Source organism: Scheffersomyces spartinae, assembly GCF_019049425.1.
Source record: "Scheffersomyces spartinae strain ARV_011 chromosome Unknown scaffold_1, whole genome shotgun sequence".
Classification (NCBI taxonomy): Eukaryota; Fungi; Ascomycota; class Pichiomycetes; order Serinales; family Debaryomycetaceae; genus Lizanozyma; species Lizanozyma spartinae.
The window spans coordinates 44,428-66,711 of NW_025065048.1; the positions used below are offsets into that span (position 1 = coordinate 44,428).

At 37.9% G+C, this 22,284-nt stretch overlaps 10 protein-coding genes and 1 non-coding gene across 11 annotated transcripts; 7 read left to right on the forward strand and 4 right to left on the reverse strand.

Annotated features, from left to right (window-relative positions):
• Nucleotides 1–1,782: 1,782 nt before the first annotated feature.
• HGT2 (Hgt2p) lies at nucleotides 1,783–3,600 on the reverse strand (the record flags this gene model as incomplete). The annotated part of the gene is made up of 2 exons (XM_043190880.1): nucleotides 1,783–3,494; nucleotides 3,594–3,600. The coding sequence occupies 2 exons, from the start codon at nucleotides 3,598–3,600 to the stop codon at nucleotides 1,783–1,785; spliced, it is 1,719 nt and encodes a 572-aa protein (XP_043051557.1).
• Nucleotides 3,601–4,875: 1,275 nt separating this feature from the next.
• On the reverse strand, nucleotides 4,876–6,399 carry SHA3 (putative serine/threonine protein kinase; the record flags this gene model as incomplete). Its single annotated transcript, XM_043190881.1, has 2 exons — nucleotides 4,876–6,369; nucleotides 6,391–6,399. The coding sequence occupies 2 exons, from the start codon at nucleotides 6,397–6,399 to the stop codon at nucleotides 4,876–4,878; spliced, it is 1,503 nt and encodes a 500-aa protein (XP_043051558.1).
• Nucleotides 6,400–8,538: 2,139 nt separating this feature from the next.
• Nucleotides 8,539–8,611, forward strand: KQ657_000020. The gene has a single exon. It is a non-coding gene; the product is annotated as a tRNA-Arg (tRNA).
• Nucleotides 8,612–8,771: 160 nt separating this feature from the next.
• TRAPPC4 (TRAPP subunit) lies at nucleotides 8,772–9,374 on the forward strand (the record flags this gene model as incomplete). Its single annotated transcript, XM_043190882.1, has 1 exon — nucleotides 8,772–9,374. The coding sequence occupies one exon, from the start codon at nucleotides 8,772–8,774 to the stop codon at nucleotides 9,372–9,374; it is 603 nt and encodes a 200-aa protein (XP_043051559.1).
• Nucleotides 9,375–9,756: 382 nt separating this feature from the next.
• Nucleotides 9,757–10,764, forward strand: ABP140 (Abp140p; the record flags this gene model as incomplete). The annotated part of the gene is made up of 1 exon (XM_043190883.1): nucleotides 9,757–10,764. One exon carries the CDS (start codon nucleotides 9,757–9,759, stop codon nucleotides 10,762–10,764), a length of 1,008 nt encoding a protein of 335 aa, XP_043051560.1.
• Nucleotides 10,765–10,795: 31 nt separating this feature from the next.
• ATG5 (uncharacterized protein) lies at nucleotides 10,796–11,725 on the reverse strand (the record flags this gene model as incomplete). The annotated part of the gene is made up of 1 exon (XM_043190884.1): nucleotides 10,796–11,725. The coding sequence occupies one exon, from the start codon at nucleotides 11,723–11,725 to the stop codon at nucleotides 10,796–10,798; it is 930 nt and encodes a 309-aa protein (XP_043051561.1).
• Nucleotides 11,726–12,470: 745 nt separating this feature from the next.
• KQ657_000024 (uncharacterized protein) lies at nucleotides 12,471–14,603 on the forward strand (the record flags this gene model as incomplete). The annotated part of the gene is made up of 1 exon (XM_043190885.1): nucleotides 12,471–14,603. The coding sequence occupies one exon, from the start codon at nucleotides 12,471–12,473 to the stop codon at nucleotides 14,601–14,603; it is 2,133 nt and encodes a 710-aa protein (XP_043051562.1).
• Nucleotides 14,604–14,710: 107 nt separating this feature from the next.
• Nucleotides 14,711–15,430, reverse strand: KQ657_000025 (NADHX epimerase; the record flags this gene model as incomplete). Its single annotated transcript, XM_043190886.1, has 1 exon — nucleotides 14,711–15,430. One exon carries the CDS (start codon nucleotides 15,428–15,430, stop codon nucleotides 14,711–14,713), a length of 720 nt encoding a protein of 239 aa, XP_043051563.1.
• Nucleotides 15,431–15,983: 553 nt separating this feature from the next.
• Nucleotides 15,984–17,762, forward strand: SEP7 (septin; the record flags this gene model as incomplete). The annotated part of the gene is made up of 1 exon (XM_043190887.1): nucleotides 15,984–17,762. One exon carries the CDS (start codon nucleotides 15,984–15,986, stop codon nucleotides 17,760–17,762), a length of 1,779 nt encoding a protein of 592 aa, XP_043051564.1.
• A 450-nt stretch (nucleotides 17,763–18,212) lies between these two features.
• On the forward strand, nucleotides 18,213–20,807 carry KAP95 (karyopherin beta; the record flags this gene model as incomplete). The annotated part of the gene is made up of 1 exon (XM_043190888.1): nucleotides 18,213–20,807. One exon carries the CDS (start codon nucleotides 18,213–18,215, stop codon nucleotides 20,805–20,807), a length of 2,595 nt encoding a protein of 864 aa, XP_043051565.1.
• An 882-nt stretch (nucleotides 20,808–21,689) lies between these two features.
• Nucleotides 21,690–22,199, forward strand: CWH8 (Cwh8p; the record flags this gene model as incomplete). The annotated part of the gene is made up of 1 exon (XM_043190889.1): nucleotides 21,690–22,199. One exon carries the CDS (start codon nucleotides 21,690–21,692, stop codon nucleotides 22,197–22,199), a length of 510 nt encoding a protein of 169 aa, XP_043051566.1.
• Between the last annotated feature and the right edge of the window lie 85 nt (nucleotides 22,200–22,284).

Sequence of the window (22,284 nt, forward strand, 5' to 3'; positions counted from 1 at the left end):
GACGGTAAATCAGGAACTGTTCATACCAAGGGTGCTGTTGAAAGAATCTTACCTCTTTGCAAGAATTGGATTAAATCAGACAGTGATGGCAAGGCCACTGCTCCAATGACACCCGATGCCATTGAAGAGATTGAAAATAATATGCATGCTTTGTCCCTGGAAGGTTTACGTGTCTTGGCTTTTGCTCAAAGAAGCATCGATACATCATTGGAATCAGTAGAAAACCGTGAATCTGTGGAAGCTGATTTAACTTTCTTGGGTTTAGTTGGTATTTATGATCCCCCACGTCCGGAAACAGCTGGTTCAGTTAAATTATGCCACAAGGCAGGTATCAATGTTCATATGTTAACCGGAGACCATCCTGGTACAGCCAAGGCCATTGCTCAAGAAGTTGGTATTTTACCTGTTAACTTGTACCATTATGCACCAGAGGTTGTTAAGGTAATGGTTATGACGGCAAATGAATTCGATTCTTTGTCAGACGGTGAAATAGATGCCTTACCAGTTTTGCCCTTAGTTATTGCTCGTTGTGCTCCACAAACCAAAGTAAGAATGATCGATGCCTTACATAGACGTGGTAAGTTCTGTGCTATGACTGGTGATGGTGTCAACGATTCTCCTTCATTGAAGAAGGCCGATGTTGGTATTGCCATGGGTATGAATGGTTCAGATGTTGCTAAGGATGCGCTGGATATTGTTTTAACTGATGATAACTTTGCTTCCATTTTACATGCTATCGAAGAAGGTAGGAGAATGTCTTCTAATATTCAAAAGTTTGTTTTACAATTGTTAGCTGAAAACGTTGCTCAAGCATTGTATTTGATGATTGGTTTAGCGTTCATTGATGATTCTGGATACTCTGTGTTCCCCTTGTCACCCGTTGAAGTGTTGTGGATCATTGTTGTTACATCATGTTTCCCAGCTATGGGGTTGGGGCAAGAAAAGGCCTCTGATGATATTTTAGATTTACCTCCTAACGCATCTATTTTCACCAAGGAAGTTTTGATTGATATGTTTGTTTATGGATTTTGGATGGCTTGTTGTTGTTTACCAATTTTCGCCATTACTGTGTATGGTAAAGGAGACGGAAACTTGGGTATCAACTGTAACGAATCTTCAGGTGATAACTGTGGTTTGGTTATGAGAGCAAGAGCTGGTGCCTTTGCCGCGTTCACCTGGTGTGCATTACTTTTGGCTTGGGAATGCTTACATTTCCGTTATTCTTTCTTTAGAATGAGACCCGAATCAGAGAATACTTGGTACGTTCTGTTGTGGAAAGACTTGTGGGACAACCAATTCTTATTCTGGTCAATTATCGGTGCGTCTTTGTCTGTTTTCCCTGTTATCTACATTCCTGTGATTAATGATAAGGTGTTTTTACATACCGGAATTGGATACGAATGGGGATTGGCTGTTGGGTTTACTATTTTATTCTTCATCGGTTGTGAAGGTTGGAAATGGTTCAAACGGATTTACTACCGTAAGTCCAAAGCCAAGAACCCAGAATACGAACTTGAACGGAATGACCCCTTCCAAAAGTATTCCTCTTTTTCAAGACAGAATACCAAAGTGCCAGTATAACTAACGCTAAAGTGACTAATTGAATACCTTCCTTGAATTTTTTTTAACGTTACCATAGTGTCGATGTTTTTTTTAACAGGAAGTTTGTCAACCTTCTCTTCTTTTTTTATTCGTTACATTTTTTTATACTTGAAACATACTATTAAATTATAAATTCATATATATCATTCACTTAAATCGTAAACGTAAATGAGCTCAAACTCAAACACCAGAAGTAGTAGTCAGTACTTTATTACCGTAGGAGTTTCTTTCTGAAGAAGACGATTGGGTTATCACACCACCACGTTCAACATGTTGAGCTTCCATCTTTTGGTGAAGATCTTTATCAGATAAAATTGGAATGTCCGGCTGCCATTTCGAAGTCTTCCACGCAGGGATCTTATCATCCCACATTTGTCCGATTTCTTCCAATCTTTTACCTTTTGTCTCTGGGAAACCAAAGTAGACATGAACAAACATGGCCACACAGAAACTGGCATAAATGATGTACGTTCTCCAGGTAATGTTCTTGAACGAAGTTGGAGTATACATACCAATGGCGAAGTTGAAGGCCCAATTGGCAGCAGTAGACAACCCAGCCCCACGTTGTCTGATAGCATTATCACCCCAAATCTCAGAACAGTATAACCAGATACCCACACCCCAAGAACTAGCAAAAGAACAAACAAACAAATATGCCATGGCAATGGCGGCTCTAGCAGCAGGTCTCCGATCAGGGGGAATCAAAATCCGAATATAAGAGTTCCCATCAAGACTGTCGACTGGTACACTGTAGCTTCCCAAGATACCAGCCAAAGCAAATTGGAATACTCCCATGCAAGCAGCACCAATCAATAACACTTTACGTCTACCAACCTTATCCAAAAGGAATAATGCAGGGATTGTCATAGCAACGTTTAAAACATACTGAATGGAAGAGAAGACCAAATTGGCGTTGCCTGTGAAACCAGACATGGCTGCCAAAACAGTAATGTAGTACATCATCACATTCATCCCCGTCAACTGTTGCCAGATTTGGGCGAAAACAGCAGTGATGGTTCTCCTTCTATATCTCTTATTGAACAAAGTGGCATAAGAGATCTTCTTGGACTTTTCATCGATAAGAATTTGATCTTTGATTTCAGAAACCTCAATATTAACATCAGGGTCATCTCTATTACCCTTTGCCTGAACATTGGCAACGACCATTTCTGCTTCATCCCAGAGCCCATGTTTAGCTAACCATCTAGGAGATTCGGGTAAGAAGATAACACCAAAGAAAAGTAGCAACCCAGGAATGATTTGTAAGCCCCAAGCTATTCTAAACGAAGCAACACCATTGATAAAGTGCAACCCATAACTAATGTAGTACATAATAAGGATACCTAACGTTACACTGAACTGGAAAAGACCCCCGATAAGACCTCTAATCCTTCTTGGAGCCAATTCAGAGCCATAAACCGGAGCAACTGTGGAACCAAAACCAACACCCACACCACTAATGATTCTTCCTAAGATCAACTGGGTTCTGTTTTGCGCAGATGATTGAATGGCGGCACCAATCATCCACGAAAGAGAACAGCAGATTAAAGTAAATCTTCTTCCAAAAGGTTCTGAGATAAGAGACGTTCCAAGAGCACCAAATAAGGACCCCAAAGCCATAGCGGAGGTAATAAGACCTTGCATTGTAGAGTTGGGGTGATTGAAATAGTTTTGATACTGTTCAATACCGATGAAAGCAGACATTGACAGAATATCAAAACCAAACATCATACCAGAGACACATGATATAGTGGCAATAAGGTATATATTGTGCAGCTTAGGAAACTTATCCAAATAGATCCGGATCTTATTGGCACTAGTTAAGATCTGTGGATCCTCTTGCATAGGCACTTGCGTATGCCCACCTTCGTTCTTCTCCATTGTGAAATTTGCTTAAAGAGAAATGATTGATAAATAAAATTCATGTGAGATCGAAGCAGTGAAGGTAATTTAATGCCGTTTATATACTAAATCTGAGGACGGTCATTTACTACACATTATTTTACCCCCGCCAGTCATTCATGACTTTGTTATAGAATTCTCCATCGTTACGGTGGTGGCATGCATGGAGCCAGAATAGGTTTTCGCAACTTGCAGCACATGGTTTGCACACGGCACCAGTAATTCCGATGACCCTAAGTGTCTTGGTTGCACAAGAAAAAATGTGTCAAAATTTCTCTGGTGGGGATAGTATATGCACTAAAATAAGTAGCTTTACGTCACAAATTAAAAAGGTGGTTCAATTAATCCGAACAACAAATATCGTAATCACCAAATGGCTTCCTCATTTTAAAGGTTTATCTAATTGAAAGACAAGACGTAGAATTACTAGACCCATCTTGTAAACTCCTCTTTGATCACCTGTCGGTCAAACTATAATGTATTGCTATTCCATTTCGTAGTCCATGATTTGGATTTTGAACGATGGTGTTACCTTATGTCCTGTTTAACCTTGAATGGTAATTGCCATTCACTTTCTAAGAGAGCAATCCTGCTCCTTCTTGCGGGGTATGACCTGATAATCTGTTTCCAAGTGGAATAACTTGAAGGAGCCCAGTAAAATGGAATATGTCAGCTTATTCCCACTGGTTAATAGTTGAATTAAAACTAATTATGGCGGTTAACACCAATAGAGTTACGTGATATGCACAGCATTATTTTACCAGATTATAGTATTCTTTACCCCACACCGCTTGTCTGGTAACCACACTTGCATGGTAATGCACATAAAAAGAATATATCATAATGCATTTATGGTATACAAACAATACATATGGTGAACACCTTGGCCGGGAATCATTCTTTTGCTTTCTTTGTGACAGCCAGGATTCAAAGCCAAGTTCTTACGACCATTTGGTCTACTCACAACCACCGCAAATTGCTGGTGTCGTCACAAATTAGCAACACTACTTTTTATTTTTACGGAGTATGCCCGAACCATGTGGAGTAAAAAAAGGTGCAGCAATTGTAATTCGGATTAATCTGTGAAGGATAAGTTACACCTCCGGAACATTAAAGAGAATAACATACAAAAGGTGTTTATCCGAAACTAATGATGGTTATAAAAAGTAGCTGTTCGGTTCCGAACAAAGACTCCTTAATGACTCTTAGAAGCATCCTCACCACACACCTCACACTAGGTTTAAATAATAACCTTACAAATATTTTGAAAACTAATTAGGAGTTTTTTCCGATCTCCCTTTTACCTAAAATAAACCTATGTAACTAATCTCTATTTTCCTGATGCTATAATCCGTTGAAAGTCATTTTTTGCTAATGATGTTTGTGATAATCATATGGATGAGGTGCATTTTCATGATGATGATGATGAGGACAACTAAACAATTTCAGTTGTTTTTGGCACTGCTCTAAATAAATCTCACTTGGCACTGGTGAAGCTAATCCTGTTCCAGACATGCTATCAACTTCAATGTCGTCTTGATCATAATAATCCGTATCGTATTCTGTATCTCCTCTCTCCACATCTGTTTCTGGTGGGGTGTAGAGTTGTTCGTTGCGTACAACTGTTGGATTGATGAAATCTTGGAAAAAATCTATCTCAATAATCTCTTTATGCAATTGGGGTAAAGAGACTCTGGAACTAGGGTTTAATTGAAAGATTTTATCGAGCAACCGATTGTATTGTGTCAGTATGGGGAGAATTGATTTCAAGATGTTCCGGTTATGGAAAATATAGGTTTGAAAAACTTGGTTATTGGCACCACTGTCGGAAGTATTATCCGCATTATAAGAATTGGCAATATTGGCTATAGGCCAAGGATTTCTTGAACATGTAATATTAATGAAAAGTACACCCAAAGACCAGATATCACCAGCTAAAGTTGGGAAATACTTACGGTTGGATTCGTTTGTTTCAGAAGCTTTTTGTGGAACAGATTCATATTCTCTCATATCAATCATCGACTTGATAAGTGCATTAGTGTTGTAATTTGTAATTCTTTCAGGTGCCATATAGAAAGACGAACCTCTGCAAGCATTGCAACAGATCAAGTTAGACAGCATTGCCAAACCAAAATCAATTAGTACTATTTGAATTTCGTTATAATCAATGATAGGAGAGTTAGAAGACCTTCTGTAGTTGGGATTATATTTAACCATGATATTTTCTGGCTTCAAGTCACAGTGATATACTGACTTGCGGTGACAATAGTTGATAGTGTCTACCAATTGAAGCATGCAATTTTTCATTAGTGTTTGTTGATCTTGATATGGGGGTACTTTTTGAAATATTTGCTTATCGATGATATTTCCAAACAAATCACCTTGATCACAATAGTCCATTAGTATAAGCACACAAAGATCAGCGATATTAAGAACCTTATGAATAGTAACAATATTAGGATGATCATGGACACGCAAATTCAAAGCTATTTCTCGAAGGAAAGGGCACTGAACACCTTTTTCTTTTATTAAATTAAGATCTAATTCAGTTACTTGTGGGTCATCATAGTCATTGCTGTTTTGTCCTTGACGACTTGAAAAATAGTGATGGATTTGTCTTTGAATATAATTCTTATTATTTTTAGTATCTTTTGAGCCCGCTACCTTATTTGGAGGATCTTTAAGTACCATTTTGGCTGCGTATTGATGACCGTTAGATGGGTCTTGTACTAAATAGATGAGACCATAGGTACCTGCACCAATTTTCCGAACAAATTGGTACTTGCTATTGATATGAAGGCCATCGAGGAGGGGAGCTGGAGCATTTATGGGGACTTGAGGTGGAGGAACTGCGCTTCCACCATTCTTATCTAGTAAAGATAAAACTTGAATCATTTATGATGTTCGTAGTGTGATAAATATATGTATTGTTATGTCAGATTATGACAGTAACAAAATTTAATGATAACAATTATAAGAATAATAATGATATGAAAAAGATATGATAAGACCAATTCTACTACATTTATTTATTGCTACACTTGGACCATATATAAGTAGTGATGTATAATCCCAACAGCTTAAGAGAATAAAAATAAGTTCAAACATGCGCAAATCAGCTGGCCATGGCTGCAACCGGGGATTGTCGTACGTTCCGAACATTTCCTATACTGCATATAAATGAGTACTGGGAACTATTGGGCTGGGTTTTGAGTACACAGAAATGCCAAATTTTATAATATGATATGATATGATTTGCTGTAGTCATACGAAATGCAGGAGTGTTTGGAATTATGACCAAACTTCTCCTTATGCGAATACGATGAGTAGACCTTCAGTTGTTGGGAATCAGGAAGTACATTTTGCGTTGCGCGAACCCACAATTTTTGGTGGTGGTCAATATGGTCAAATCTAAAAAGGTATAAATCAAAAAAGGCTGTACTATTTCTACACCAATGATTTGTCAACAAGAATGATCTCTTACATTGGCTTAAACCATTGTCTACATCCACTATAATGGTATTTCGTTTATCACTGAAGGTTAGCCGTGCCTAGTTTGGGTACTCTGCGGTGTGTTGCTACGAATAATAGCGTGAGGCTGTTGTTCCGCCCTCCGCCGATCGTGTACATACCAATGAGCTGAATCTCGCCTAAGTCATACGATCTACAAGCAAGAAGTCATGTTTTGAAGTGCTTCAGCTTATTCCTATACAAGACTTATGAGATTATAAGAAAACGTGCAAACTAGTAAGTAATCATGCGTCGTCAACTATGTATACTCAAAGAAACAAAATACGGAGATGTTCCGAAAGAGAGTCTTTCGTAATAGTACTTCGGATTTTGGCCTATACGAACGGAATATGACAGATGATGCTTTCTCCAAACTGGTTATCTCCGAATAGTAAAGAGGAAGTAGAATCTGCTAATAATTAAAAATGAGACAAAATAAACAGTTTCACATAAAATAAATAGGACGATACAATTTTAGGGGTTGCTATGATTGATTCAGTAATCCCACACTATTGTTGAAGCACTAAGACTACCTTTTTTACCTTCGTTGATGACTATTTCGAAACACAAACCCCCACATCCTAAGTTATCTCATCAAACTATTATTTGGAATCGTGGTTCGGGATAAACCGATCTAAGAAATATGATTCTATATGCTTTTGAATATCCTTGGATTGTATGCCGGACGTCCGACCTTTTCCTCAATATGTTCCAAAATCCGACATGACTCTCAAGCACCGAAAATCACGGAACATCTTTCTACTAGTATAGAGTTCTGCTGACGCTGGTATCGGAATTCAACGATTAGCTCATTTTTCTCGTTTAAATGGGGTACGTCGTTTGGCCTGCGTTACATCAGCGTTGGCTATGCTAAAACTTGTGTACAACTCGTATATATGCGAATGATTGCATTTGCGTAGTCATGATAAGTGAGATCATTTTGCTTAGCTTAGGGGGCTTTCTTCGAGTGGAAATAATTACGACAATCTTCAAACTGCTTGAACAGAAGAAGCCTTCATGAAAATATTGGAAATTATTGAAATGAAATGAAGCGATTCAGATACTACAATACAGTAACATAAATTATTCTTAGCTTAAAGGGTAATGTTATCTCTCTTTTCTATCTCTATGAACTCGCTTCAACTTTGAATAATCAAATTACCATTATTCGCAGCTAATTTGGTGAAGTTTAAGTAGCAACTTCATTAGACGACTCTGAGGTGATACTGCTTTAATAAAAGCAAGCCAATCACTGTAAGTGTTCCAATCGTGCCATTTTCCAGTAAGGTACTTATCATTTGTAACAATTTTTTTTTTTTTTTTTGATATCAAACATACATCAAATCTATATAGCCCTATGGCATAAGACCATGGGAATACTAATACTATTTCAATGAGATCCGACGTACCACTGCCAGTGTGAGCCCATACCACCGTCTCGCAGGCGGTAACTAGTTCCTATATATAAACAGGAATTACATTTTGTACCCTCTATTTCATCAAAGTGACATTAGTTTTTATAACATCCTCATGGCCCAATGGTTAAGGCGTTCGGCTACGAACCGAAAGATTCCAGGTTCGAATCCTGGTGGGGATGTTTTTTTGTATCTAAGATCCCCAATGTTTTTCCGAATCAAAGCTAATAATACCACTACATTCTTTTTTAATACCATTCATACAGTCTCATCAGTTGGCTTCTCTTGTTGGTCGTTGATATCAGGGAGTATCGGAGAGATTTATTATCAATAATATAGGGAATGAAAGTTTATGCGATATATATTTTGAACAAGGCCGGAGGGTTGATTTATCAGAATGATATCAACCCTGGTTTGAACAAGCTTTCAGCCAATGATTACTTGGTTCTAGCAGGAACTATACATGGTGTCCATGCCATTGCTTCCAAACTTAAGCCTACAGAATTTGAACCATCGAGTAAACCCTTTGGCGGAGAGAAAGAAATCCCCATTGAATCATCAGCTACATTTAGTTCAAGTATATCTGTTCGAGACTCCACCATTAATAATGACGTTGTCAATGGACGATGGAATAATCCCAATACCAACAACACGGGACTTCGAAGTATCGAAACAGATCTATTCAACGTGTATGTGTTTCAATCGTTAACAGGGATAAAGTTTATTCTAATTACATCACCAAATCCTATTGTTCATAATGTTGCATCTTTAAATCTGAAAATCAATAAAGGTGAATTGAACAGACAGTTTGACTTGGCCAAAGAGATTTTCCACAATATATATGTGACATACTCGGATTACGTGATGAAAGATCCATTCTATTCCTTAGAAATGCCCATCAAGAACAATTTATTTGACTCGAAAATTCGTGAGTTAGCCAAGTAAAATAAGCCGTAAGACTCTAGTTGATTCATCTTGCTTCCTTCCAGAGTTCAAAGAACTTGACTTAAGTTATAAGGCTACAAAATTAAAAAGGTCTTGTACGCGTGAAACCACAGAAAACAAAGTAACCGATTGAAATGGAAATTGGAGACTGCTCCCTCTTAGTTTTTTCAGTGGAAGAACACTATTCTCGTTTTCCTTGACCCTAATGACTCCAACCTGTGTCTTCTAGCAACTATTTGACTCAGAAGCTTCGTTGGTATAAATTGGAATTTCCGGCATATAACGTCCGAATATCAATGGGTATCAAAACCACAATCGAGATGAGTTCAGCTTATGAAGTGCCATTGAAAACTTGACAAACTTCCGGTTCAACACACACAAGATGACTGTGGCGCTGGAGGATATACGGAGTCAATCACAAGAGGAGACCATTGCTAAGCCTTCTTTGGATGCTCGTATAGGCAGAGATACTTCAGATACTAGAATTGGAAAGGATTCTCCCTTTACCTTTGGTGAACGGTACTTAAAGGATGAGAATGATGTATTCAATCATAACGCATGGGACCATGTTGAATGGGGCGAAGAACAAGTTGAAGAGATGAAAAAGTTGATTGAGAAACAATACGATCATCCAGTGAAAGACTTTGATAAGCAAATGTACAACGCAAACCCAGCCAAATATTGGGATATCTTCTACAAGAATAATAGAGAAAACTTTTTCAAAGATAGAAAGTGGTTACAAATAGAGTTCCCTCAATTATATGAGGTTACTGGTGAAGAATATACTGAACCTACTGTGATTTTTGAAATTGGATGTGGTGCTGGGAACACCTTTTTCCCTGTTTTAGAACAGAACAAGAACCCTAATTTAAAGATATTTGCATCTGATTATTCCAAAGTAGCTGTGGATTTGGTTAAAGCAAATCCAGTTTTTACTGAAAGTCATGCTAAGAAAATAGCCTATTCTTCAGTTTGGGATTTAGCCAATCCAGAAGGGAATTTACCTGAAGATATGGAACCTAATTCAGCGGATTTCGTGATTATGATATTTGTTTTCAGTGCTTTACATCCTGATCAATGGGCCCATGCTATAAATAACTTATCCAAGATTTTAAAACCAGGAGGAAAGATTCTTTTTAGAGATTACGGAAGATACGATTTAGCACAAGTTAGATTCAAAAAGAACAGATTATTAGATGATAACTTTTACATCAGAGGTGATGGTACTAGAGTTTATTTTTTCACCGAGGAAGAATTACGAACTATTTTTACGGTGGAAGGTCCATTTAAAGAAGAAAAAATTGGTACAGATAGGAGATTGCTTGTGAACAGAAAGAAGCAATTGAAAATGTACCGTAATTGGTTACAAGCTGTTTTCGAAGCCAATTAAGATCAGCTCATTAATATGTACATTAGTCAACCTAGAATACCACTATATGTAAGAAATTATCCATGTACTTGAATAAATCCCAAAACTGAATCACCGGGGTATCTAGCATATCATCCACTATGATTCCATGAATCAATGCCGTCAATTTTTTATCTGGAACTTGGTTAAGTTGTGGGATGTTAGCCTCTATAACGTTCCGTAAGGTAGATGGTGTTCCATTGACGTTGAAGGGAGAAACTGGGTGTTGAATCGTTTGACCCAAACCAGGAATATATACCTTAACTGGAACTCTAAGTAGCAATGAAGTATCTAAAGGACATATTCGTTTGTTGACTTGATTATAATGTGCTAGATTATGGTTTTCAATGGATTCCCATAGTTTAGTGCTATCTTCTTTGCTCAAATTAAGCATGGGTTTAGCTGTTCCATTCATGACAAAACATGATTGTTTGAGTTGATTCACCATCAATTCATGGAGTGATTTCGCATAGTCGATTACTGAACTATCATTATCATCATCTGTTACAGTATAGATGAACGGAATGATGGTTGTTTTAGGGTATTGGTCCTTGAACCTAAGATGAAGAGTCCATATATTGGAATCTTCCCTTCTGTTCGTCTCTGGTAAAGTAAGCGTATCATATAGCACTCCAACTGGTAAGTTCCATTTCAATGGGGTCTCGTCATATTCCAACCACACAGGGATAGTAGCTAGACCTTCAACATATACGGAAAAGTATTCAACCAATAAGGGAAGGAACGTGGGAACATATGAGTTACGGTAAACAGATATAAGAAACTCCTTGACACTTAGTAACGATTCCGTATCTGCGCCAGAAGGAGATGGTGAACCTGATGATGATTCAGATGACACATTAGGCGTATATTCAAGAACGACTCGGACATTTATTGTACCTTCCCAAACTCTATGTTTTATCTGAGCCAAATGGTCAAAGTTCATAGTTGTTAAACTAGCCCCATATAATACTGTTGGATACCGTTAGCGGAGTTAATCCACCGCTTCAGTGGTAGTGGGTATCTTGTTACACAAAATCACACTAGTATATATAAAGATGTAGGAAACAATATCACTGAATAAACATGATGACAGTCACTCGTAATTATGATCAAGGACAATGCATGCTATTGATCCTACTATTGCTCTAGCATCGCATCTCTATTGCTATTGCTATTTCTATGGCATCCAATGTACCGTTACTATTGCTAAAGGATCACCATACTAATTGGGGTATTTTCAACTTCAAGCGTGGTGCACCTGCAGCGTATCTAGGTGCTTTTGTATAACAACTGGTGTCCACCACTATTCTTAGCTTAACAACATTCTTTGCGTCATAACTTTAACTTCCAGAAGAGTGTATCATTACAGGATTTGATCGCTAATAGTATACTTCACACTTGTGTACAGTCTATTGGCTATTGTGCGAATGGCTGGTTGACAAAAGAAGGTGATCACCAGCACTTCTTTGTAATGACGCTGGTGGAAAACAATCTATGATAGACAGGATACAATAAGATTTGAAACATGCATCTTAAGATTATAAAGGTACCAAAGCTGAACATATAAACGTAGGCAATGGCTGTATTTCTCTACTCTCGTATATATTCCTTCTGTTAGCCGTTTCATGAGCATATAAAGCTCATTCAAGTTCATCCATATAAAGTCATTCAGATAGTCATATATTATTATGGGTTTCGGAAGACTGAGACCAAGAAGTATGGTTCTTGACGAGCCTGAAAATACCCAAAACTTGTTCAGATTCGATAGCATATCAGTTCGAAGAATTGCCCTGGATTTCAAAGAACAAAAGGTACCCTTACAAGATATACCAAGTACCCTTCCAAGAGATAGAATAACCTCCAATGGTGTGAAGGGACTTGCTACTATCCCCCCTAAAAGAAACTCTAGAATCGTCAGTATGCCAGAGTTTCTTTCCTCTGCCAAGCAATCATTAGCTGCTACTGCAATTGCACCTTCAACTATTCCCAAATCTGAAAAGAGAAGAAGCAGATGGTTTTCTAAATCATTACTTCAGGGTGGTTCAAATGATGATGATTCAAATCCCAAATTCGATGCTTTACCTTATCAAAATACAGACCCTAACACCATAAAGCCCGTTAAAGAAAACATTCCGTGGACAACACTTATGGAACAACGGGCTAAAACTTTGCATTTGGATAAAGAATTACCTTCTTTAAATATTGATTCCGATAAGAATAACAATAAAAACATACAAGAAGATTCCACTGGCTATGTGAGTGAATCTTCCATCCCACCAAGAAGAAGACCTCTTTGGCATGCATTTCCTAGTGGAAGAGATCATCCAACTAATGATGATGATAAGGTTGATTCTAATCAAGGAAATATACCAACAAAGCTTTGGGAGTGTCCTCCTACCGAATCAACTGTCTCATCTACCCATTTGACATCGACTTTACCAAATACAAGCGTTGGTTCTAGAGAAACTCTTCAACTGTATAATGCATCTAAGGCTTCCACTTTGAAGATTCAAGAACCATATTATCCAAATCCTAATATTGATGATGACTATGATATGGATAAAAGCTTGCCCTCTATTCATGATATGGATAAGAGTTTGCCCTCTATTCATGATCTGATGCTTTCAAAATCATCAAATATCAGGCAAGAGCCCGAATTAAAATCGTTGCCTAAAACAAGACACTTTCCTGTCAATCATCCCTACAGACTTAGTCATAATAATGTGAACTCAGGAGCAGCAACTGGTCGTCGTTATGCTTCAGCTCCTCAGCCAGGACCAAGTATCTTGAAGAATTCGAACCCTTTGAAGTCAACCCCTTTGAATTCAAACCACTTGGATTCCAAGCCATTACCTTCAATTCAGCCTATACCTGAAAAGAAGTTGCCTCCTATTCAAAAGGAATTGCCATCAGTTTCATTACATATAAAGGAGTTGCCTGCAGTTGTTGGTATCCCGTTATCTACAAAGCAAAAGAAGTCACCATTTTCCCAACGAGATAAGGTTGTGTCATCTATGATTCCTTCATTGGGACATAATCCTGAGATTTCAGCTCCACTTTTTGACGAAGACAAGTTTGATCCTCTTCCCAGTCCGAAGGGAGAGTACTTCTATGAAACAATGCATTCGACCAACAATAGAAGGGATCACAGTCTATCACCTAAGAAACTGAAACATATAATTATAGATGGTGATGACGATGAAGCTCTTGAAGGTATTTTCAGTACAGAATCACCTGAATTTATTCCGCTTTCAGATCATGAAGAAGATGACATCATTCCATCCTATCTACTGTTTATTAATAATGCGTTTGGTGCTGCAGATTCCAGTGTACGTGAAGTGACACCAGTCCCCGATTACATTGAAGTCATGAACAATAATGTGAATGATGCTACTATTACCACTACCACTAGCCACAGGAAGCAACTTTCAAACGATAGCAAGACACCCAACTACGTCACATATGCCCGTTCCAATGATCAGTCGAGTTTTAGTGATGATAGTTTATTTTCAGATCATAATGACCGTTTAGACCTAACGCCTCCCAAACAGCCATTTTTGAAATCAGCAATTCGAGAACGCAAATCAAATCACTCCAATTCTGTCAAAAATAGAGACTCAATGATATCTACCTCATCATCTGCTTCTGGTATTAGTTTCAAGGAAGCCAAGAAGGCTATGACACTTGAAATTGCCAAACAGGAATTCATATATCCATTAGACACTAATCGTAATTACGACGATTACACCAGATTCATATACCCCAAGGACCCCAAACGGTGCGTATCTTCCGTCGTTCCAGAGCAAAGAATCATGCCGTAGTGTAACCTCGGTCGATCCAAAGAGCATTTTCTTCAGCTTCATACTATTCATAACAAATCAATAGAATTCATACACAGTCATTATAAACGTATTATATATACATTGTACTATAACTTAACAATCAAATCATCATTCTTATATAGCTTGATCAAGTCCTCGATTTGGTACTTCTCAGCTATATTCTCATTAATAAACCTCCCACCCAAATAATGAGGTTTCTCGCCCAAAAACTTAGCACACGGTTTAGGGGCAGTAAGACTCACCAACGTATCTGGAACGATCACATGATCTCCTACTGGACCGTTGTCCACATCCCAACCAGAGGGAATATCAACAGACACAATTGGTGATAACGTTGATTTGTTCGTTGAAAGGAACTCAATCAATTCATTGAACGGAGGTCTTATAGGAGGTTTAAAGGAGAACCCAAATAGAGCGTCCACAATAAGCTTTGTAGACTCCAGGTTTAATACGGTTTTGATTTCTGATTCGCCAATTTGACTAATCTTCAAGTCTTGTAATTGAACCAATAAGTTTGTATAAAGTTGATTGGAAGTCACCCGTTTAGGGTAATATAAAATTGGTTCATATCCACCCCAAAGTTTCAAATGACGAGCAGCAACTAGTCCATCACCCCCATTATTCCCGGGACCAATCAAGAACACTACATCATTCTTGTTTCCTGCTACTGGAGGATACTGTTTGTAAATGGCTTTTGCTACGGCCAATCCTGCCAACTCCATTAATTGGTCAATGGAAAATGCTCCAGTAGACATGAGTTCTCGGTCCAATTGAGCAGCTGCTTTCGCTGAAAGTGCGGTCCACATGGAGAATGATTATATTAAGTTTAGCTACCAGATAATACAGCTATCTGTATTACGTTTAGTTTCCATTTAGACACACATAAAACAGGTGATAAAGTGAAGGTGTATCTGGTTAGGTCGGAACTTTCGTAATGAAGTCGGTTTTGTCCTCGTAATTGGTGGATTTACCGAGGGTATTGATTCACTTATACCATACATACCAATAGCAGTAGTTACTCCTAACGTAACAATGCAAAGAGTTTTTACTTCTTTTACTTCTACGCACACTCTTACATTGGAACATCTACACTGTTATCATCAACTTAGTACAACTCTTTTGCCGACCTCCCCCTTTACTGGTCTAGATGTTTCAGTATACCCCCGAGGCACGTGACACAAAAAGACCGTCTCGAGTAAATATTTCAGTACACGTCCTCTGATTCCAAACAAACAAAACACCAGCCAAAGGCAAAGACACGGTCTTCCTAAAGTTTGACTTCGACAAGGTCCCAGACAATTATTATAGTGTAGCGAACGTTGTTACTATTGTGGATCTACATAAGAAAGAAGCTGCAGTATGGCTGATATGTCATACACTTATGAGTCGCCTCTGATGGCTTCTGATTCTCCCATTATCAACTACAGAAAAGATGCTAAGAAGGGGATTAAGTTTACCTTTATGTTAGTTGGTGAGCTGGGAACTGGGAAAACTACATTTGTTAATAGTTTGCTTAACAAAAAGGTTTTAAACCATCGTTTTGAAAGTTCTAACTTTAAAGCTGGTGGATCTCTTGATACCAAGACTATTTCATTCACTAACGCAAAGTCCGTAGCGTTACCCAATACAGCTATCTTGACCAGAAGTGAATTCAACCCTGAAACAGCTAATGAAGAACCTGGTATAGCATTGACTGAAACCAAAGTTGAATTGGTTGATGATGATAATGTTAAGTTGCAACTTACAGTGATTGATACACCAGGTTTTGGAGAAAATTTAAATAATGAAATTTGTTTTGTTGAAATTGAAAATTACCTTAAACAGCAATTTGATTTGGTATTAGCAGAAGAAACAAGAATCAGAAGAAACCCAAGATTCGTAGATACAAGAGTTCACGTTTTGTTATATTTTATTACCCCAACTGGTCATGGTTTACGAGAAATCGATATTACTTGTATGAAAAAATTATCTAAATATGTTAACGTTATTCCTGTGATTGGGAAGGCTGATACTTTTACACAACAAGAATTGAAACAATTCAAATCCCAGATCAGAACAGACATTGAAAAGTTTAACATTCCAATATTCCAGTTTGATTCATTTATAGAAGACTATGATGAAGATGAAGATTTTGATTTGATTGAACAATGCAAATATTTGAGTAATTTGGTACCTTTTGCTATAATATCAAGTGAAGATGAATACGAAATTACTGATCCTCGGTCTGGAGAATCAAAGGTCATTAAGGCAAGAAAATATCCATGGGGGCTTATTGATGTTAATAATCCTGCCTTCTCTGACTTCCCTGTGTTAAAGTCTGTTCTTTTTGGAAGTCATTTGCAAGATTTAAAGGATTTGACTCATGATTTCCTTTATGAAACCTACAGAACAGAGAGATTGACTAAAGTTACTGGTTCAACAAATCAAGATGAAAAGGAGGATGAATTTCATGATACTTCTGATTACCCTAACGGTTCATTTGCTAAAGAAAGTGCAATTCCATCGTTAAGTAATTTGGCTCAAATTGCTAATATAACTCTTCCTCATCAACCTGTTACTTCTACTACTTCACAAAAGAGTTTTAATACTGCCAACGATACTGAATCTGTGGAAACAACTACTAGTGGTACAAGTAAGAAATCAAGATCAATGGTTGATGTTGATACCAAGGAAAACGAATCGTTTTCATCATCACTTTCAACTATATCTGCCAGTAATGGTAATAATAAGGGAGAATCTAATGCTTCATTCAAACGGTTTTCGATTGCCCCTCAACGTAACCAATTAAGACAAATTTCAGAAACTGTGCCGTATGTTATTAGACACGAACGTATTGTTGAAAGACAACATAAATTGGAAGAGATGGAAATGGCCAGTGCTAAAGAATTGGCAAGTCGTGCTGCGGCATTAGAGAAGAAGGCACAAGAATTGAAGGCTAAGGAAAAGTCATTGTTGAAGCGGTTGGAAGATGAAAGACAACGGAAAGAATTGGTAAAGCAAAGTTCTACTGGACCTTCATCAGAATCTGTTAATTATGAAAATGCTACTATTGGAGAGGAAGATGACAATGATATCCCCAGTCCAACTATTCGTAAGGATGAAACCTTGACTGATTTGCACAAAATCGCTAGCAGCTAACTCAATATATATTCATCTTCTTATCAGATAAATCTTTGACTTAAACAATGTCTGTATTAGTTAGACATAAGGCAATTATTACTTATATATTACTAGCAAGAAAGTAGAACTTCCAGAAAATGCTTTAATAGACTGTGTTGCTTACGTAATATAATGGACTATTTTACATAAGCAAGCGAAAAAGAAAATCAACAAAAAACTTCATCGCATAAGGGAGCTTTGACCACCGAATCCTCTATCCTTCAGGTTCTAATTGGATACCAGCTCAGTCCACAGAAGTATCTGAGACTGATTAGTGGGAGATTCTGGGAGACAGATTACTATTGTTGACATTTTTCTACGGCAGGTACCCACCACGATAACCAAAACCGTTGAAGGCTGGTATCTTTTTTGATTTAGAAGACGGACTTAAACAATCCAGAATTTACATAGTAAGAAAAGTTGCCACCTATGAGTGTTGAAGAGTACTTGACTGCGGTGTTGTTTTCGCCCGAGGTTAGAGCTTCTGCTGAATATCAATTGGAACAGCTAGCCACTAATCTGTTTGATCAATTTGTGGAGCTGCTTCTTCTGACTATTATAAACAAGCATGTGAGATTTGAAGTTCGGATCTTGGCTATTTTAACTTTAAAGAATAAATTTGTAGCCAACGATGGGAAGAAGAAATTGGAAAATCAACAACGATGGATTCATTTACCTTCTGAACTCAAATCCAATGTTAAAAGAGCATCTTTAGAATTATTAAATGATGAGAATGAACAAGTAGGGAGACAAATTGCTCAATTGATTTCTGCAATCGGTGACATTGAATTGCCCAAAAAAGAATGGAATGAATTAATCCCCACTTTAATTGAGAATACCAGTACAGAAGCTAATGAATCCACAAAGAAAGCTTCTCTTTTAACAATTGGATATATCTGTGAGGTGGCAGACCCTACCAATCCAGAGATTATCAGTCAATCAAATGGTATCTTAATCACTATTGTTCAAGGTGCTCAAAGTAAGGAACCTTCAACTGCGGTAAGATTAACAGCTTTAAACTCATTGGCTAATGCTCTAGAATTCATCACGAAGAATTTCGAAGTAGAAGCTGAAAGAAATTATATCATGCAAGTTGTTTGCGAAGCTACTCAAGCTGAACTGACTGAACTACAAGCTAGTGCCTTTGGTTGTTTATCCAAAATTATGACATTATACTACAAACACATGTCTGTCTATATGGAAAAGGCTTTGTACGGATTGACCGTTAGTGGTATGCATAGTTCTGATGACAAGGTTGCTTGTATGGCTGTTGAATTCTGGTCAACGGTTTGTGAGGAAGAAATGGACATTGCCATTCAGAAGGAAGAATATCCAACTTTGAACTTGGATCATTTCAACTTTGCTACCGTGGCAATTCATGATGTTGTACCAAACTTATTAACTTTGTTAACAAGACAAAATGAAGATCCAGAAGATGACGATTGGTCAGTGGCTATGGCAGCTGCTGCTTGTTTGCAATTGTTTGCCCAATGTACTGGTAACTACGTTTTAAATCCAACTTTGGAGTATGTCAGTGCCAATATTGGTAAAGTTGATGGTGAAGAAAGTTGGAGAAACAGAGAAGCTGCTGTTATGGCATTCGGTTCTATTTTGGATGGTCCGGACAATAATGCATTGGTGTCAATGGTTGGTCAAGCCTTGGAATCGATTTTGAACTTGATCAATGATAATTCCTTACATGTCAAGGAAACTGTTGCATGGTGTATTGGTAAAATTGCTGATACTGTCATTGATAGTCTTGATGAGACAAGTTTACCACAAGTTATGAATTGCTTAGCAGTAGGTTTGCATCAACATCCAAAGGTTTGGACTAACTGTTGTTGGGCTTTGATCAACATTTTAGAACAAAAATGTGGGAATAGTTCTGGTTCTCCAACCTCTATCATGTCTCCATATTACGAAGGCTTTATTCCAATGTTGGTCACGTTGAGTAACAGACCAGATAATGAATATAGTGCTAGAGCATCAGCTTATGAAGCGTTATCTGCATTTGTTATTTTCTCTGCAGAAGATACTTTACCATTAGTCCAAAGCATTGCTCAAGAAGTAATGAACAGATTACAGGAACTGTTTGCTATACGTGAACAAGTTGTTTCTGTTGATGATAAGACAAATTTGGAAGACGTTCAAATAAATATTTTGGCATTGTTGACCAACGTTATTAGGCGATTGAAGTCTGAAGTATTAACTGCTTCTGATAGATTGATGGAAATCTTTATTAAATTGTTGTCTCTTCAAGATGAGAATTCATTGATTGATGAAGATGTTTTCATTGCAATTTCTGCAGTCGCTGATGCCACGGGTGCTGGGTTTGACAAGTATATGAGCACCTTTTCACCATATTTGGTGAAGGCATTACAGAACATTGACTCACCTACTTGTGACACTGCTATTGGCTTAGTTGCAGACTTGAGTCAATCGTTGAGAAAATTGATTTTGCCATACATACAGACAATTCTCCAACTTTTGGGAGAAACATTGAACAATCCTAATATAAGGAGAGAATTGAAGCCAGCTATTTTATCATGTTTTGGAGATATTGCAAATGCCATTGGAGTTGCGTTCCAACCTTATGTTGAGACAGTTGTCAACATATGTGTATCTGCTTCAAGCATGCGGGTGGAGAAGAATCAAATTGAAGAGGTTGATTACGTTTTGTCTGTGAAGGAGGCTGTTTTGGATTGTTATGTGGGTATAGTTAGTGCATCCAGTGAAGATCCATCGATGATTCTGAATTTCATCCCAGTTATTTTCCAATTTTTGGAGGAAGTTAATAATGATTACAACTTAAGTACTACTGATGCTGTTATGAAGGCATCTGTGGGTATTTTAGGGGATATTGCTCAAATTTTCCCCTATGGTGAATTCAGAGCAGCATATTTGCAACCTTGGGTAACTGAATTCATTAAGAAGGCAAGAGGAAACCCAGATTTCAGTCCTCAAACCAAGGATACTGCCAGATGGGCTCGTGATTTGCAGAAACGTCAAATCCAATTGCAATAAGCGAAAAGTCCACTCCATTTTATTCCTGATAAGTACGGTTGAAAAAGAATCGTATTTTCATGATGCCGAGCTTCTAGTTTAAACTAGAAATTGGCCGTGCATTTCTAAAATTCTAATAGTTGGGTCCTGTCGCTAGGTAAGGAGTTTCAACTATTGAAACGGCTCTTTGATATTCTTCTTTTCTTTTGACATTTTATGTCTAATTGGTGATTTTTATATGTCGTTTTACAAATGGCGTATATATAGACACCTGCATTCTTCTTGGCAATTTCTTTATAGATATTTTATATGTGTTGCACTGGTTACTACCCTCTCTCTCTTCTCTATATATAGTTCAATTTACTCTAATTAACTCTTTGCTACCATTTATGCCACGGTTTCTCAATCCTCTCTTTCTCTACCAGAGACTTAATACATGCCCGGAGCGCAACACGGAACGATTTCGCAGCCGTGCACTCCAAACTAATAAAGATCAGACTACATCTAGTAATGTGATGTGATATGCTGTATTTTAACGTGACGTAGCGTAGCGTAACGCTAGGGAGCGTAATGTCAGGTCGAGTAATTGTTAAAAGCGTTTTAAGTACTCCGTTTAACTCGAATGAAATGCTACTGCAGTGGAAAAATGTTCCATACGCGAATGAACCGCACTGCGAAGACTTCAATTCAATTATACTACAGTCGAACACACAATCCGTTTCTTCCTTCGTTGTCCTGAATATGACAGAATACGCCCCTGTACCTTTTGATGATACGTACATTCTTTATGATCCTCAAGATCTCGTTTCTGTTGCATGTGTTCACTTGTCCCTCTTACCCGTCTACGTGATGGTGTTCTACACTCTGTGGTTTCTCATTACCAGAGAGATACAACCAGTGATAATGGTAGGAGGTCATTTAATGGGTGAAGTGGCCAATAAGATCATCAAGGAGATTGTTAGACAGCCTAGACCTGATTTCCATAAGGATTTCGGAGCTAACTCGGGGTTAACATATGGGATGCCTCTGGCCCATTCGCAATTCATGGGCTTTCTATCGGTGTACACATCATTGCTTATCATCTATCGAGTTCCACGTCTTCTGGGCCAATGGAAGATATTCGGGTGTGTTTTGATGTTTTCCATGGCAAGTGCCGTGGCGTTCTCAAGAGTGTATCTCTTATATCATACGATTGAACAAGTAATAGTTGGAGTGTCACTAGGACTGGTCCTTGGTTTGGGCTACTTTACAATCACTGAAGCGGCACGTGACTTGGGGCTCATAGATTGGGTTCTTCTGTGGCCCTTGATTCGTTTCTGGTACGTGCGCGACCTGTATTACCACAACTATCGTACCTTTAAAGAAGAGTACGATGAGTACGAAGCACTTAGAGGTAAAGCAAAGCAAGAGTAAAGGTATATAGAATAAAAATGTTATAGAGTGCTCTTTAAAATGTATCATTCAACGATATAAACGTATACACGTATTCGAAGTATAC